The sequence below is a fragment of the Pleuronectes platessa genome, chromosome 18 (assembly GCF_947347685.1).
Source record: "Pleuronectes platessa chromosome 18, fPlePla1.1, whole genome shotgun sequence".
Taxonomy (NCBI): domain Eukaryota; kingdom Metazoa; phylum Chordata; class Actinopteri; order Pleuronectiformes; family Pleuronectidae; genus Pleuronectes; species Pleuronectes platessa.
The window spans coordinates 12083227-12101143 of NC_070643.1; the positions used below are offsets into that span (position 1 = coordinate 12083227).

Here is a 17917-nt window from a genome sequence, read left to right on the forward strand (position 1 = left end):
CAATCACAGCAGGGAAGCATGATTGATCAAAATTCTTTCAGTGTGATATTAACTTGTATGTCAGCAAGCGTACTTTGGGGATTTAGTAAAAATGTATATTTGGCACATTATATAAAATGGTGTTTCTGGTATGTAACTTAAAAGTACCTCTTTAATGGTAGGATCATTTCTCTCCCTCATCTTCCTCGTGGTACGTGGATGATGGTAGTGGGCTCAACCCGGCTTCTCTTTCTCTCCAGTCTGCCCTTCCTGCTCTTCATCAAGCAAAACAAAGTGTTTGGTCCAAGTTATTGACGTTAATGAAACTCCTGTAGCTTCACTTTGATCCTCCTTGATTAAAAAACAGAACATAGCAATTGTTTTATAAAATGAATCGCAACTCCATAACATGAAAACATTATTGTCATAGTGCATACTATACATTAAACCAAATTGACCTGATATTGTGGAGTAATGGTAGAGAAATACACTCCTTATTAATCTAAAGCATTCATAAATCAAATTCATGTTTATATTTATATTGTAGCGTCCCTCAATGATGAGCTAAGCGTCTTGAACTGGTTTCAACAACCATGTATTCACCTCCCAGGTAGCACAGGCTAATGTGGGCTGTAGCATGTGGCTATCAATGGCGTATTAGCTGAAGAGTAGCATCCATTGTGTGTATCAACGGACTCCGCATCCGCTGTCTCAGCACTCGGACTGTAAACCTAGATCGTAACGATCTTTAAAAACAATAAACTACCTGACAGAAGGAAGATGACATCGTTTGTCTTCCAAGCGCTCGGTTAAAGGACCGGATGTACACGAGGGCAGATATGTCACTTTGTGGTTGACGTCTTCTCATTCACACCAGGTAAACAACTGACAAACACAATTTGACACATCGACAATGTTACGATTACAAAGTCTTTAATGTGTCCTCTCTTGTATTGTGAACTTTGAGTTTTTCCAACATGCAAACAGCATTGTTTTATAAGAACAGTTTTTCTCATTAAGAAAGGTAAAGGTCTATCTCTCATCTAAAGATCTAGAGAGGGTGATCCATGCCTTCATAACTTCTCTACTTGATTCCTGTAGCCTGCAGCTCATTCAAAATGCTGCTGCTCGCCTCCTTACAGGAAAGAAAAAGAGAAACCATATAACACCAGTGTTTAGCTCCCTCCACTGGCTTCCTTTTGGTCACAGGATTGATTTTTAAATGTTTTTGTTAACTTTCAAACCTCTTAATGGACTGGCACTGTGTCACTGAACTCCTTCATATCCACTCTCCACTTAGAGAGCTGAGGTCAGCCACTCAGCTGCTCCTGGACTTACCTAAACCAAGGCTCATAACCAGAGGCGATCAAGCCTTTGCAGTAGCCGCCCCAAACTAGTGGAACAGTGCACCACTCCATATTATTCTGATTAGATCTGCCCCGTCTCTAGCACACTTCAAATCATTGTGAAAAACAAGTCTCTTCTTTGTGGGCTACTTCTCCAATTGGGAACATTTTTATCCCAGCAGGTTTTATTTTATTTGAGTTTGTTTAATCTTATTTTATCTTTACTATTGGCATTTTGCTTTTGTCTCTATTCTAAGTTTTAATAAATTTGCTATATAAATAAAATCTAACTTGACATTAACAGTTTAATTTAAGATCATACACAAAAAAACAGCAAGAAAGAACGGTTTTGATACATTTCTACGTTACTTTATCTTCAATATATTCCACTACAGATTTTACTGTTCCCTAGTTGTAAACCACACACTCAAACACACACACACTTTGTTCTGTCTTACAGACTCTCTTTAATCTCTTTAGTCTTTATTTAGTATTAGACATGGAAAAAGTCTCCTCCTTATTCCCAACTCCTCTCTGAAGTCATCAGGAGCAAAGGCAGCTGCTCCTCTTGTTTTCGGGCTCGTCAGATAAATATAATTTCAGCTTCGTCATGTTATGTGCAGTTTGCTTCCACCACCGACTCAGTGATTTTTCATGCTTCATTTTTCAAGTCATCCACTCCATTCTTTCCTCTGTCTGCATTCACTCTCACTATCATCCTTTTCATTTGAATCATCATCATCATTTTATTTGTACTCATATTTATAATTGATTTTAACAATAACATTGGAATTGTTCAAATAAACAAACAACAAATACCTGACAGGTATGAAAATTAAGTGAGTGAAATGAGAACAAACAGAGAAGTTTGAATTTGTATCTTTATTGATGAGGACTATTTCATGTCAACAAGCATCAGGTGATCAGTGACCAGGTTAAATCAGACTTTACAATCACTGAGGATAAATTATGTGAGATGCACAAACAGAGGGAATAGGACCACTACAATCTTTATCATTCCATTTCTTAGCGGTGTTATAGTTGGTTTGAACACAGTCTTCGTTTCCTCGATTGTCTGGCTGTCCTGATGACCAAAACGTAAAGTCCAATGCAGAACCATCAGACCACATCCACTTGCGTTCTTTATGGAGATCGTTGAGTCCGATCCAGGTTCTTCGTCCAACAACGTCAAAGCTCTTGATCAGGACTTTGACGAAATTCTGTTCATCCAGACTGTGGATAGACACCAGGTTGGCTCCCTGGGACAAACAATTGAGCTCTGCGTTAGCCCAGGTCATCTCTCTGGACACGTACTTGTAGCAGCGGTTGTTGAAGCTGGACCAGAACGAGGGACAGTTTCCACGCTGCAGCCTGACCTCAGGTCCATCTGAAGGAGACACAGCACCCAGGGTCAGGGAGAACAGAAGGAGGAGCAGGATCATGTTGCCGTCTCTCTCTCTCTCTGTCACAGGAGCAGGACGAGGGGTTGGAGATGATCTGCACTGTTGGATGAGAATGAGAGTTTGAAGGAGACAGGTGGGCAGGCTGCGTTCTTTTATACTCTTCAGAGAGGGTGTCTGCACTGTTGGTGTGATGTTATTGGTCAAATGCACTTGGCAAACACTTTGTTTTATACACAGCTGCACAGAACAAAGTGTTTTCTCTTACCAATAGCTCCCCTGGACGTCACATAACTTTCCAAACGATTTTCCAGTTCAACCTTTTGACCTCGTAAAACGCAGCTTTAGAACGAAAATAAAGGAAATAACTGTTTAGCTTTGGAATGTCCAGGAGAGCTCTGCTCTTTGTTTTTCTATGTTCTTATATTTTATGCATATTTATTGCATCATTATACTGCCACTGTGTTTTGTTTCTTTTAAAGTGATCAATAATGAGTGGTCTATGGTCCAATCAGATCTGGCACAAAACATTACACTGGTGAAGAAGCATCTTGTGAAATCCAGCTAACAAACATTTAAACAGCAATGAGAACAGATACAAACTATCTGTCAATGATTCATCTGATATCAGTGCCATTTAAATACCGGTGAGTCAATGTTCCCTTTGCCATTTCTGGGAAGATGCTGAGATCACTGGGCACAAGCATTTATCTACAGACTTGATCATTTACTTTTATCTTTGTTCTGAGCTTTTCCTTTGGAAATTCTTGACTCACTTTCATACAGTTGGAGGCTTCGTAATAGATCCAGTTAAATAGTACAAATTGTCTTAAAAAGGAAGAAAATTTGTTTGTCCAGCAGTTTAGATTCATGATTCAAATATCTTAATATAAAAACCATATCATTTCCTTTTATTTACTAATTTTCCTTAGAACTGTGCAAATCTGGTTTCTGATTTAAGGGGCAGGACTTCAAAATTAATATATTCATGATCTACCTGTTAATTAAGAAAAATAACACAGGGGATCCACCGAGTTCTGAATATTTTGGGGTTGTCTATGCAGTTTCTTATAGTGTAAGTGTTAAAAAAGAAAACGAAGATGGACCAAATACATTCCTCTAAAACAGCTTCCCACCTCAGCCATGTTCTTTTTGGGAGCTTCATAGAGAGTGTTTGATATCATTGGACATTTCAGTAATATACAACCACAGTGTGAGTGAAGGCAGGTGAAATAAACCATCCGCTCACCTGGATGTCACATAAAACCTATAGTTTATTCATTTTCAGTAAAATGTTCACATAGTAAAACGAAGCTTTAGAAAAGACGTGTAGCTCCAGCTATCTGAAGGCTGGGGGGTCACGAAGGGGAGACGTATTGCTTCATTGTTGACTCTTTTGGTTTCCATTTACAACAGATAAGTAATAACATAACAACTGTAGGCGTTTATTTACACACAGACAATATTACAATAGTACAAAGCCTTCAATGTGTCCTGTCTTGCATTGTGAACTTTGTGTTTTTATTTTAACATGCAAACAGAATTGAAACATTGTCATAAAAATATTTAACACAGTTATGACAATGATAAAATACTGAATACAACCTCCTGTGGTTTTCTCAAACGTCATCAGACCAACTTGCTCCTCTGCTGCCCTCAAGTGGCCATAAAACACAACACATACTTTTACATTCCAGCAGTGCAACTTCAAACCCGCACACACCTTTTTGATCTGATGTGTGTGCACGTGTTAAACCTCAGGCACATAAACAATTTTGTCAACTTTCAAATACATAAATAAACTATATATTACAATAAATAACTCATTCAGCACAATTATTCTGCTCCGTGGACGAGGTGGAGTAGAGTTGTGACGTGCACGTGCGTGTGTGTGTGTCATGGTTAATAGTAAATATGTCGACCACAAGGCTTCTCTATCGTGAGGAACACCTCACACATCAAGAGGGTGAATGCACCACACCAACACAAACATTTATCACAGAAGTAATATCATTTTTTTTTAAAGAAAGTCAATCTAATGATAGGAACATATATTAAATATCACTCAGATGCATAATGTTAATAAGCCAACGCACACACTCACAGTGCTAGGGAACGAGATTACATTCCTTGTAGTTTCAGGAGCAACACATTCAGTCATAAACAGTGATATGTTTGACACACATCCTAAAATGAGCGGATGATTTGTCAGATCTTTGGGGGCTTCAGGAAACAACGTGGTTGAACGATTCACGATTCCCTTAATATGTAGTGATATTACAGAAAAATTCAAGCGTTCATTTTTGCTATCCTCATGTTGTCCAATAAATTTAATGGGAGGAGATGCTATGTGTCTTTTGGGCATTTCTTTCGTTTCCACCCCATCAGGAGGCGAAGTGGTCCGAACGGCTGATCTGGATCCACCACAGATTTACACAAGCTTGAATCCAGTTGAATCCTTCAGCAGAATCATTTTTGATCAGGGCTTTGACGAAGTTCTCTTCCTCCAGACTGTGGATAACCACCAGGTTGGCTCCCTGTGGCAAACAGTAGAACTCTGCATCAGCCTAGGTCATCTGTGTGGCCACGTACTTGTAGCAGCGGTTGTTGAAGCTGAACCAGAACACGGGACAGTTTCCACACTGCAGCCTGACCTCAAGTCCATCTGAAGGAGACACAGCACCCAGGGTCAGGGCGAACAGAAGGAGGAGCAAGATCATTTTGGCGTCTCTCTCTCTCTCTCTCTCTCTCTGTCACAGGAGCAGGACGAGGGCTTGGAGATGATCTGCACTGTTGGATGAGAATGAGAGTTTGAAGGAGACAGGTGGGCAGGCTGCGTTCTTTTACACTCTTCAGAGAGGGTGTCTGCACTGTTGATGTGATGTTATTGGTCAAATGCACTTGGCAAACACTTTGTTTTATACACAGCTGCCCGATAAAAGTGTTTTCTCATAGCACGAGGAAGAAAAACCAACAGCTCACCTGGAAGTCACATAAGTTTTCCCATGATTTTACAGTTAATCCTTTTGATCTCGTAAAACGCAGCTTTAGAAAAGAGGACACGAGGGCAGATATGTCACTTTGTGGTTGACGTCTTCTCATTCACACCAGGTAAACAACTGCCAAACACAATTTGACACATCGACAATGTTACGATTACAAAGTCTTTAATGTGTCCTCTCTTGTATTTTGAACTTTGAGTTTTTCCAACATGCAAACAGCATTGTTGTAATTACAGTTTATCTCAGTTGTTAAAATTCGGCACAATTTGCACAACCTTCACTTCATGTACCAATCACTTGACCCAATTTGGCACTACTTCACACTCCCTTATCTACATTAGACTCTGACTTTCCTTTTTTACACTCTGATGTCAATTACACATCACCTTGTTATCAAAACACTACACACAATGTTCAGTTGTTGCACACACTTCTCAAGTAAAATCTCAAAGCATCAACCTACAACACACAAATACTCAAATCTCTAAACATTCAGGTCTGTTGAGCAATTTCACCTCATTTCCACAGCCGAACAGGAGTCTGAAATTGTAGATATGGTTCATGAGAACAACTCTATCACACTCAGACAAATAAAAACTAGGATCCTGGCTGACCATGCTACATTTAGAAACGTCCAGACCGTCAGCCTCTCTACATTGGACCGTATTCTTCATAGGAATGCCATGCGGAGAAACAAGTGTTCAGGTTCCCATTTGAACGGAACACAGGCATCAAGGAGTTACGGCGAGAGTTTGTGCTTATAAGTACCAACATTCAGCACTGACACATGCATGTATTGTACCTGTAATCCAATATTGTTCCTTTTCTACAGTGTCTCACTGTAGCCCACTGTGTTGACCTCTCTGTGTCCATACTGTAACTTGCATTCTCATGCTGTCTGTGTCAGCGGATCCAGGAGATAGATAGATAGATTACTTTATTCATCCCCGAAGGGAAATTAAGTTGTCATAGCAGCCGGTACATTTGAATACAATAAAATACAATACAATAGAATAAAAAAAAAATATTGAGGTAGAAAGCCTCACACAGCTAATGTGTTGTACCAGTACATCTTTATTGATGAGGTGGGATTCAACCTGGTGAAGAGGAGGCGACGGGCCAGAAACCTGAATGGCCAGCGGGATATTGTTGAGGTCCCCGGCCAGCATGGTGGGAACATCACAATGTGTGCTGCAATGAGTCACCATGGGATCTTGCACCGTCATGCCCACCTAGGGGCCTATAACACTGCCCGTCTCCTCGTCTTCCTGGATGGCCTGCATGACCTGCTGATACCAACTGGCCAGATAGATGACCCACAGCGGATCGATCACGTTGTCATCTGGGACAGTGTGAGCTTCCAACGGGCAGCTCAAGTTGTTCCAGGACCACCCAAATTTTTCCGTTCTATACCTTCCACCTTATTCTCCTTTCCAGAATCCCATTGAGGAATTATTTTCAGCTTGGAGGTGGAAGGTATATGAACGGAACCCACAGGACCGGGTCCCACTGCTCCAGGCCATGGAGGAGGCTTGTGGCGATGTGAGTGTCGAGGCCTGTCAGCATTTTGTGTGTGAAGTTTTCAGCCACCTGTGTGCAGTTTTGAGAAACCCTCTATTGTTTTGAAAAACTTGTGTTAACAATTGTGAAAAACTGTAATTTTTGTGAAGGGGGGGGGGGGGGGGGGGTTGAGCAGGCCGGTTTACAGTACTGTACTGTTCTCTGTGTGTACCGAAATAAACCTTTTTATGCTGCGTATTTGTGTGCTGTTTTATGTTTGACTATGAAAAAAGTGGGCCTACACTGAGACATTTTACAAAAGGAGAAATGGCTCATTCTCCAGAGTCATGTCATTCATATGGTGTGTTCAATTTTGATGATTGTGTTTTCAGTTTTGCACTACAGTGTGCTGTAAATGCTTGGTAGTGTGCAAGAAAATGCTTAGTTGTGTATACTCAATGAATGGTATGTGTGTGTCAATTGAAAATATGGCTGTGTGTACCAAATGAAAACACGAGTTCCATTTTGTGAACAGGTAAGAGATTTGATATCAAAGAGTCATCTTTCAAAGGGAGTGTCAGGTTTAGCATTTTGTGTGTGAGGTTTTCAGTTTTTTGTGTGCAGTTTTGAGAAAGCCGTTATTGTTTTGAAAAACGTGTGTTAACAATTGTGAAAAACTGTAAGCACTATACAAATGCATCAGCTGAGTTCACCTGTTTTCAACCAAAATGGAGCTTGTGCTCAAGAAAGAAGAAGAGTGAGTGTGAGAGGGGGAATCCACGGAGGAGGAGAAGGCTGCATCTGCGGCATGAGTATGTGGAGGTGTGCATTGTTCACTTTAGCACTGTGATGTTGCATACTGCACACGTAGCCTTTATAATGTAAATGTACTGTATTCCAGACCTATGCTGAACTACACAATCTTGTTTTTCCCTGTATTTCAGAGAGTTTTACAGATGGATGCTGAGGAAATCCCGTATGAATTCATACACATAGATGAGGCAGGGTTCAACCTGACAAGAGCAAGAAGGAGAGGCAGAAACATCATTGGCCACGGGGCTATCATCAATGTCCCAGGGCAACGTACCCATCACCCTTTGTGCTGCCACTACACAGAATGGGGTCCTCCTCCGTCACGCCGATATGGGCCCTTACAACACACCTCACTTTCTCACATGTTTGTGCCTATTGCACAACATATAGTCACAGCAGTAAACCACATGCACCAGATGCAATCCATTGTAATCTGGGACAATGACTCATTCCACCGCTCTGCTCTGGTCCAGAACTGGTTTCTACACCATCCACAGTTTACAGTACCATACCTTCCATCATACTCTCCATCTCTAAACCCAATCAAAGAGTTTTTCTCTGCATGGCGGTGGAGGGTTAACGATCTCCGGCCCCAGGCTCAGGTACCCCTCATTGAAACCTGTACTGGATACAGAATTTTCTGCTTGTCTGATATTTTTTTTTTAAGATTTTTTTTTTGGGGATTTTTTTTTTGGGGATTTTTTTTTTATGCTTTATTGATAGTGTAGAGACAGAGTTGAAATGGGGCAGAGAGGGGAGTGACATGCAGAGAACGACCGCGGGCTGGAATCGAACCCGGGTCCGCTGCTGGCCGAGGCCCATGGGGGGGACGCCCTACCCACTGAGCTAAGGGCGCCCCATGCTTGTCTGATATTTGTCGAGCTTACAGTGTTATGCAAACTCCTGTAGTAGCATGACAACTGGAACATGTTTGTTGTGATTCTCCATGTTGACATGTTGACTGATTGGGGATGTGGAGAGAAATAAATTATATTTTCATGAGTCTGCAGTATTGGGCTTGTGTAGTGTTAGGTGAATTTATTGTATAGTTGCACTCTCTCTGTGTACTTCACTTACAGTACTCTAATCACTGAGAAGTAGAATTGCTAAAAGTGTTTAAGGTTAGCAACAGCAGTGTGTAACTGGCTAAAACCGATTAAGTCATATGAAGCATGTGTGAATCGTGCTTAAGCAATCGAAAAAAACTGTAATGAAATAGAAGAGATCATATTTGGAATCACTGCTGTGACTCCTAATTATCTCATTAAGTGATTAAATTGGTGTTAATTATTGTTCAGGAGAGCTCTGCTCTTTGTTTTCTATGTTCTTTTTTATGCATATTTATTGCACTATAACAGTGCCAAAGGGGTGGGATTTAAAAAAGTATATTTACTTATTTACTGTACTAAAGAACATTTTCCATGTGTCCTTAGTTTAAGTGGATTAATTTGTTTGTATTTTCCTCCACTACATATATCAGCTAATATCTACACTTTCTAGGAATGTGGGCCTTTTTTGCCAAACAGGTGGTGCTCTGGGCAAGTTGTAATCTGGATAGGAACCTATAGTGGCCCAAGTGGTAAATAGTGAACATGGCCCAAAAAGAGCAAAACTAATTTGACCCTCAGCCCATATGAGTCACTCCTCTGTGAAGAGTCTTGCTGTTCATTTGGACAGTGATTTTAAATTTGACAATCTGTTGTAAGTAGCTTCTTTCAGTTGAGACTTATAGCTAAGGTAAAGGTCTATCTCTCATCTAAAGATGTAGAGAGGGTGATCCATGCCTTCATAACTTCTCGACTTAATTCCTGTAGCCTGCAGCTCGTCCAAAATGCTGCTGCTCGCCTTCTTACATGAAAGAAAAAGAGGAACCATATAACACCAGTGTTTAGCTCCCTCCACTGGCTTCCTTTTGGTCACAGGACTGATTTTAAAACTTTCGTGCTCCATATTAGATCTGCACCGTCTATGGCACATTTCAAATCATTGTGAAATACGTCTCTACTCTTTTATCTTTACTATTGGAATATTGCTGTTTTTCATGTTTCATAAATTTTATAAATTTGCCATATGAATAAAATTGAACTTAACATAAACAGTTTAACTTAAAATCAAACACTAAAAAACAGAATGAAAGAACGTTTTGGAAGATTTCTACTTTACTTTATCTTCTATATATTCCACTACACATGTTACTGGTCCCTAGTTCTAAAACACACAAATACACACACACATACACACACACTCCCACACACTCACAAACACTCATACACACTCATACACACACACACACACACACTTTGTTCATGCCAGCTGGAATCAGCTCCAATGAGACTGAAGCAGCTGTTTACACATCCCAAAATATTCAGTTTTACAGAAACTCTTTAAACTCTTTAGTCCTTATTTAGTACTTGACATTGAAACAGTCTCCTCCTTATTCCCACCTCCTCTCTGAAGTCATCAGGAGCAAAGGCAGCTGCTCCTCTTGTTTTCGGGCTCGTCTGATAAACATAATTTCGCCGTCTTCATGTTATGAGCAGTTTGCTTCCACCACCGACTCAGTGGATTTCCAAAAAGGTTTAGGTCAAATAAAAGCAACCTATTAGTTTCATGCTTCATTTTTCAAGTCATCCACTCCATTCTTTCCTCTGTCTGCATTCACTCTCACTACCCTCCTTTAATTTGACCCATCATCATCGTCATCATCATCATCATTTTATTTGTACTCATATTTAAAATGGATTTTAACAATAACATTGGAATTGTTAAAATCAACAAACAACAAAAACCTGACAACAGGTATGAAAAGTAAGTGGGTGAAATGAGAACAAACATAGAAGGTTGCATTTGTATCTTTATTGCTGAGGACTATTTCATGTCAACAAGCATCAGGTGATCAGTGACCAGGTTAAATCAGACTTAACAATCACTGAGGACACATTATGCGAGATGCACAAACAGAAGGATAAATGTTACTACAAGGTATATCATTCCATTTCTTTTCGGTAGAAAAGTTGTTATGACCACAGTTTTCCATTTCTAGGTAGTTGTCTGGCTGTCCTGTGGACCAAAAGGTAAACTTCACTGCACAACCATCAGACCAAATCCAGCTGCCTTCTTTGTAGAGGTCGTTGAGTCCGTTCCAGGTGATTCCTTCATTAAGGTCAAAGTTCTTGATCAGGGCTGTGATGAAATTCTCTTCCTCCAGACTGTGGATAGACACCAGGTTGGTTCCCTGTGACACACAGTGGAACTCTGCATCAGCCCAGCTCTGCTCAGTGGCCACGTACTTGTAGCAGCGGTTGTTGAAGCTGAACCAGAACATGGGACAGTTTCCACGCTGCAGCCTGACCTCAGGTCCATCTGAAGGAGACACAGCACCCAGGGTCAGGGTGAACAGAAGGAGGAGCAGTATCATGTTGGCGTCTCTCTCTCTCTCTGTCACAGGAGCAGGACGAGGGGTTGGAGATGATCTGCACTGTTGGATGAGAATGAGAGTTTGAAGGAGACAGGTGGGCAGGCTGCGTTCTTTTATACTCTTCAGAGAGGCTGTCTGCACTGTTGGTGTGATGTTATTGGTCAAATGCACTTGGCAAACACTTTGTTTGATACACAGCTGCCCGATAAAAGTGTTTTCTCATAGCACGAGGAAGAAAAACCAACAGCTCACCTGGATGTCACATAACTTTCCACATGATTTTTCAGTTCAACCTTTTGACCTCGTAAAACACAGCTTTAGAAAAGAGGACACGAAGGCAGATATGTCACTTTGTGGTTGACGTCTTCTCATTCACACCAGGTAAACAACTGCCAAACACAAGTGGACACATCGACAATGTTACCATTACAAAGTCTTTAATGTGTCCTCTCTTTTATTGTGAACTTTGTATTTTTTCTAACTTGCAAACAGCATTACCAACGAACGTGTATCAGAAGTGTTTGCCCCAGAATCACCCAACACTGTAAAAAGACAATAAGGAAAATAAAGGAGGAAATAATTGTTCCCTTAATATCAAAAACTGTTAAGCTTTGGAACGTCCAGGAGAGCTCTGCTCTTTGTTTTTTATGTTCTTATATTTTATGCATATTTATTGCACCATAATAGTGCCAGAGTTCTTTATTCCTTTTAAAGTAATCAATAATGAGTGGTCCATGGTCCAATCAGAGTTGGCACGAAACATTACACTGGTGAAGAAACATCTTTCGAAATCCAGCTAAAAAACATTTAAACGGCAATGAGAACAGATACAAACTATCTGTCAATGATACATCTGATATCAGTGCCATTTAAATACCAGTTAGTTCAATGTTCCCTTTGCCATTTCTGGGAAGCTGCTGAGATCACTGGGCACCAGCAGCTGCCATTTATCTACAGATTTGATCATTTACTTTTATCTTTGTTCTGAGCTTTTCCTTTGGAAATTCTTGACTCACTTTGATACAATTGGAGGCTTCATAATAGATCCAGTTAAATTGTACAAATTGTCTTAAAAAGTAAGAAAATGACCAGTTTGTCCAGCAGTTTAGATTCAGGATTCAAACATCGTAATATAAAAACTTCATCATTTATTTTTATTTTCACTTAGCTTTTAATTAGAAAAGCCCAAAATGCTTGATATCACTGTCGTCAATGGATCCAGTTAATCAGAAGAGTTTCTTTCTTTTACTTACTCATGTTCCTTAGTACTGTGCAAATCTGGTTTCTGATTCAAGGAGCAGGACTTCAAAATTAATACATTTATGATATACCACTTAATTAAGAAATAATAACACTAGGGATCCACCGAGTTCTGAATATTTTGGTCTTGTCTATAGAGTTTCTTATAGTGTAAGTGTTAAAAAAGAAAACGAAGATGGACCAAATACATTCCTCTAAAACAGCTTCCCACCTCAGCCATGTTCTTTTTGGGAGCTTCAGAGAGAGTGTTTGATATCATTGGACATTTCAGTAATATACAACCACAGTGTGAGTGAAGGCAGGTGAAATAAACCATCCGCTCACCTGGATGTCACATAATACCTATAGTTTATTCATTTTCAGTAAAATGTTCACATAGTAAAATGAAGCTTTAGAAAAGACGTGTAGCTCCAGCTATCTGAAGGCTGGGGGGTCACGAGGGGGCGACGTATTGCTTCATTGTTGACTCTTTTGGTTTCCATTTACAACAGATAAGTAATAACATAACAACTGTAGGCGTTTATTTACACATAGACAATATTACAATAGTACAAAGCCTTCAATGTGTCCTGTCTTGCATTGTGAACTTTGTGTTTTTCTTTTAACATGCAAACAGAGTTCAAAACATTGTCATAAAAATATTTTACAAAGTTATGACAATGATAAAATACTGAATTCAACCTCCTGTGGTTTTCTCAAACGTCATCAGACCAACTTGCTCCTCTGCTGCCCTCAAGTGGCCATAAAACACAATACATACTTTTACAGTCCAGCAGTGCAGATTCAAACCCACACACACCTTTTTGATCTGATGTGTGTGCACGTGTTAAACCTCAGGCACATAAACAATTTTGTCAACTTTCAAATACATAAATAAACTATATATTACAATAAATAACTCATTCAGCACAATTATTCTGCTCCGTGGACGAGGTGGAGTAGAGTTGTGACGTGCACGTGCGTGTGTGTGTCATGGTTAATAGTAAATATGATGAACACAGGGCCTCTCTATCGTGAGGAACACCTCACACATCAAGAGGGTGAATGCACCACACCAACACAAACATTTATCACAGAAGTAATATATTTTTTTTTAAAAGAAAGTCAATCTAATGATAGGAACATATATTAAATGTCAGTCAAATGCATAATGCTAATATGCCAACGCACACACTCACAGTGCTAGGGAAAGAGATTACATTCCTTGTAGTTTCAGGAGCAACACATTCAGTCACAAACAGTGATATGTTTGACAAACATCCTAAAATGAGCAGATGATTTGTCAGATCTGTCGGAGCTTCAGGAAACAACGTGGTTGAACAATTCACAACTCCCTTAATATGTAGTGATAGTATTACAGAAAAATTCAAGTGTTAATTTTTGCTATCCTCATGTTGTCCAATAAATTTAATGGGAAGAGATGCTATGTGTCTTTTCGGCATTTCTTTCGTTTCCACCCCATCAGGAGGCGTAGTGGTCCGAACGGCTGATCTGGATCCACCACAGATTTACACAAGCTGGAATCCAGTTGAATCCTTCAGCAGAATCAAAGTTCTTGATCAGGGCTTTGACGAAGTTCTCTTCCTCCAGACTGTGGATAACCCCCAGGTTGGCTCCCTGTGACACACAGTAGAACTCTGCATCAGCCTAGGTCATCTCTGTGGCCACGTACTTGTAGCAGCGGTTGTTGAAGCTGAACCAGAACATGGGACAGTTTCCACACTGCAGCCTGACCTCATGTCCATCTAAAGGAGACACAGCACCCAGGATTCTCATTCTCTCTTCTTCTCATCTCTCTCTCTCTCTCTCTCTCTCTCTCTCTCTCTCTCTCTCTCTCTCTCTCTCTGTATCACAGGAGCAGGACGAGGGGTTGGAGATGATCTGCACTGTTGGATGAGAATGAGAGTTTGAAGGAGACAGGTGGGCAGGTGGGCAGGCTGCGTTCTTTTATACTCACGAGGGCAGATATGTCACTTTGTGGTTCACGCCTCCTCATTTACACCAGGTAAACAACTGCCAAACACAAGTTGACACATCAACAATGTTACGCATTTGAACAAAAATGTCTGCACTTTCTACTTCGTATATTCTGAAAACTGGCTCGTTACTTGAGCAGTGGACGTGCGCCACTATGCACGGCGCACCTCTCACTCACTCACTCACTCGCCGGCCTGCTGCCCCGGGAGATGTGCAGCCCGGCCTTTCTGGTAACGATCCTTCCGCAGGTTCACCTTCAGAAACTTTGTTAAGAGTTTTACTTCCTCTAGATCAGCCGTTACCAAGCTTAAGAATGCTGTGGCCCAATTTCAAAACTGAAAAATGTGTGCGGCCCACCCACATCTTTAATCACAACTATATGATCCACACACACGACTAGAATCATACATATTATAAATGTTATGGCAAAAATTAAATGAATATGAACGCGGGCATATGCAGTGCAAATCCAATAACAACCACATTTAAACATAACAATTTGCAAAGCAACCAATGTAAAACAAACAGGAGTCCAAATAGTCTATTGTTAAAATTCATTCTTACTGTTTGTATAACAGAGCACGACAAGGATATCCGGGAGAAGACAAACACATTCGAGGCTTAACCAAATATACTTAAGGTGTTTAAGCTAGACCTGTGCTGGTCTCATCAATATTTCGTAGAAAATGGTATGAAAAGTAATGCACTAGAATTTGTATGAATTTCACGTAATCTTGAGTCAGGAGGCTGGGGACACGTGACCTTTGCGCCTCTCTCTCTTCGTTAAAACAAAAAACATGGCGGACATTCATCTAACCCCAACCCTAATATGAAAAATATATATGAACTCTGCACCACGCTGATTCAGCTGAGTGACAGCTGCAGGAATGAGCTGTTCCTGAACGTGATGGTCCGGGAACGAAGGACCCTGTAGCGCCTCCCAGAGGGGAGGAGGGCAAACAGTCTGTGGCTGAGGTGTGAGAATTGGGGTTGTTACAGTTTTTTTTGATTGCTTCGGCACGATTTTCAAAACAGGGCCCGGTGTTTCAAACACTAAACACTATCAGCACAACCACACACCTAATCATCAGAACACTTCAAAATGAAACACTCTTGTAAAAACTATACACTTTTTTATCAAAACCATATTATTTTGCCATATGAAACACACACGCTTCATATTACTTAATTCTGCTTTAGCCAGTTACACACTGCTGTTGTTAACCTTAAACACTTTTAGCAATTCCAGTTCTCAGTGATTAGTGTACTGTAAGTGAAGTACTCTGAGAAAGTGCAAATATACAATAAATTCACCAAACACAAGACCAATGCTGCAGACTCATGAAAATTGAATTTATTTCTCTCCATATCCCCAAATCAGTCAATATGTCAACATGGAGAATCACAACAAAACATGTCCCAGTTGTCATGCTACTACAGGAGTGTGCATAACACTGTAAGCTCGACAAATATCAGACAAGCAGAACATTCTGTATCCAGTACAGGTTTCAATGAGGGATACCTGAGCCTGGGGCTGGAGATCGTAAAACCTCCATCACCATGCAGAGAAAAACTCTTTGATTGGGTTTAGAGACAGAGAGTATGGTGGAAGGTACAGTACTGTAAACTGTGGATGGTGTTGAAACCAGTTCTGGACCAGAGCAGAGCAGTGGAATGACCCATTGTCCCAGATGACAATGGATTGCATCTGGTGCCTGTGGTTTACTGCTGTGACGATGTTGTGTAATCGGTCCAAACATGTAAGGATGTGAGTTGTGTTGTAAGGGATCATGTTGTTGTGACGGAGGAGAACCACATTCTGTGTAGTGACAGCACAAAGGGTGATGTTACCCCCACGTTTTCCTGGGACATGGATTATAGCCCCGTGGACAATGATATTTCTGCCTCTCCTTTTTGATTTTGTCCTATGAACCCTAAAATTAAAAGTAGTACAATATTAGCAAAACCTTACACTCAAGAAGCAAAACATCAGCCCATATTTGCACAACTATAAGCACATTGTCAACCTCACACTTGTTGCAAAACTCTACACACAGTGATTAGCAAAACACTAAACACACTTAACATACATTACACACAAAAATCTATCATGAAGTCACATCCTTGCAATACCAAAGCACTGACTGTCAAATGACCACACCATCCAACCAATTGGTTCAACACAGTCATCAGGTGTGCAAACACTCGTTTGCTTAATTGTAGACACACCAATCAGGTGTGTAAGCACTATAAAAAGCAGCAGGTGAGTTCATCGTTCTTCAAGCACAATGGAAAGAGTCAGAGAAAGAGTAGGACAAGGACGAGGAGGAGGAGGAGGAGGAGAACGAGGAGGAGGAGGAGGAGGAAGGGGAGGAAGAGGAAGACAAGAAGGTGCTCAAAGAGGACCGAATCTGACAAATGAGATCCGCGCAACACTGGTTGACCACATTGTCAACCACGGCCTGACGCTGAGGGAGGCTGGACTGCGAGTACAGCCAAATCTAAGCCGATATATAGTGGCAAGTGTGATGAGAACATTTCGACTGGAAAATAGGTATATTGTAAAAATATCATATCAAAAACATCTGCACGGTTTCAGTAACTGCTTACAGTACTGTATTCTATGCACTGTATGGTAGAACTGTTTTGATGGACTTCAACTTGAATCTATCTTCTATCTCTTCCACTACACATTTGACTGTTCCCTAGTTCAAAACCACACACACACAGAGACACACATACACACACACACAAACACACACTTTGTTCATGCCAGCTGGATCAGCTCCAATGAGACAGAAGCAGCTGTTTAGACATCCCAAAATATTTTCCCTTCCAGAAACTCTTTAAACTCTTTAGTCCTTATTTAGTATTTGAAATTGAAAAAGTCTCCTCCTTATTCCTTCCTTAAAAACAAGAGCTGCTCCTCTTGTTTTTGCTTCCACCACCGACTCAGTGATTTTCCAAAAAGGTTAAAGTCAAATAAAAGAAGCCGTTTAGTTTCATGCTTCATTTTTTCAAGTCATCCACTCCATTCCATCCTTTGTCTGCATTCACTCTCACTACCATCCTTTAATTTGACCCATCATCATCATCATCATCATCATCCTTTTATTTGTACTCATGGATTTTAACAATAACATTGGAAATGTTAAAATCAACAAACAACAAATACCTGACAACAGGTATAAAAAGTAAGTGAGTGAAATGAGAACAAACATA

The 17917-nt window shown here is 40.5% G+C and overlaps 2 protein-coding genes and 1 pseudogene across 2 annotated transcripts; all 3 read right to left on the minus strand.

Moving 5' to 3' along the window:
- Positions 1-2188: 2188 nt before the first annotated feature.
- On the minus strand, positions 2189-2861 carry LOC128462042 (lactose-binding lectin l-2). The gene has a single exon (XM_053447279.1). It carries the CDS (start codon positions 2765-2767, stop codon positions 2279-2281), a length of 489 nt encoding a protein of 162 aa, XP_053303254.1. The 5' UTR covers positions 2768-2861; the 3' UTR covers positions 2189-2278.
- A 1120-nt stretch (positions 2862-3981) lies between these two features.
- LOC128462043 (snaclec convulxin subunit beta-like) lies at positions 3982-5602 on the minus strand (annotated as a pseudogene).
- A 5274-nt stretch (positions 5603-10876) lies between these two features.
- On the minus strand, positions 10877-11552 carry LOC128462197 (lactose-binding lectin l-2). Its single transcript, XM_053447495.1, has one exon. It carries the CDS (start codon positions 11456-11458, stop codon positions 10967-10969), a length of 492 nt encoding a protein of 163 aa, XP_053303470.1. The 5' UTR covers positions 11459-11552; the 3' UTR covers positions 10877-10966.
- Positions 11553-17917: the final 6365 nt, after the last annotated feature.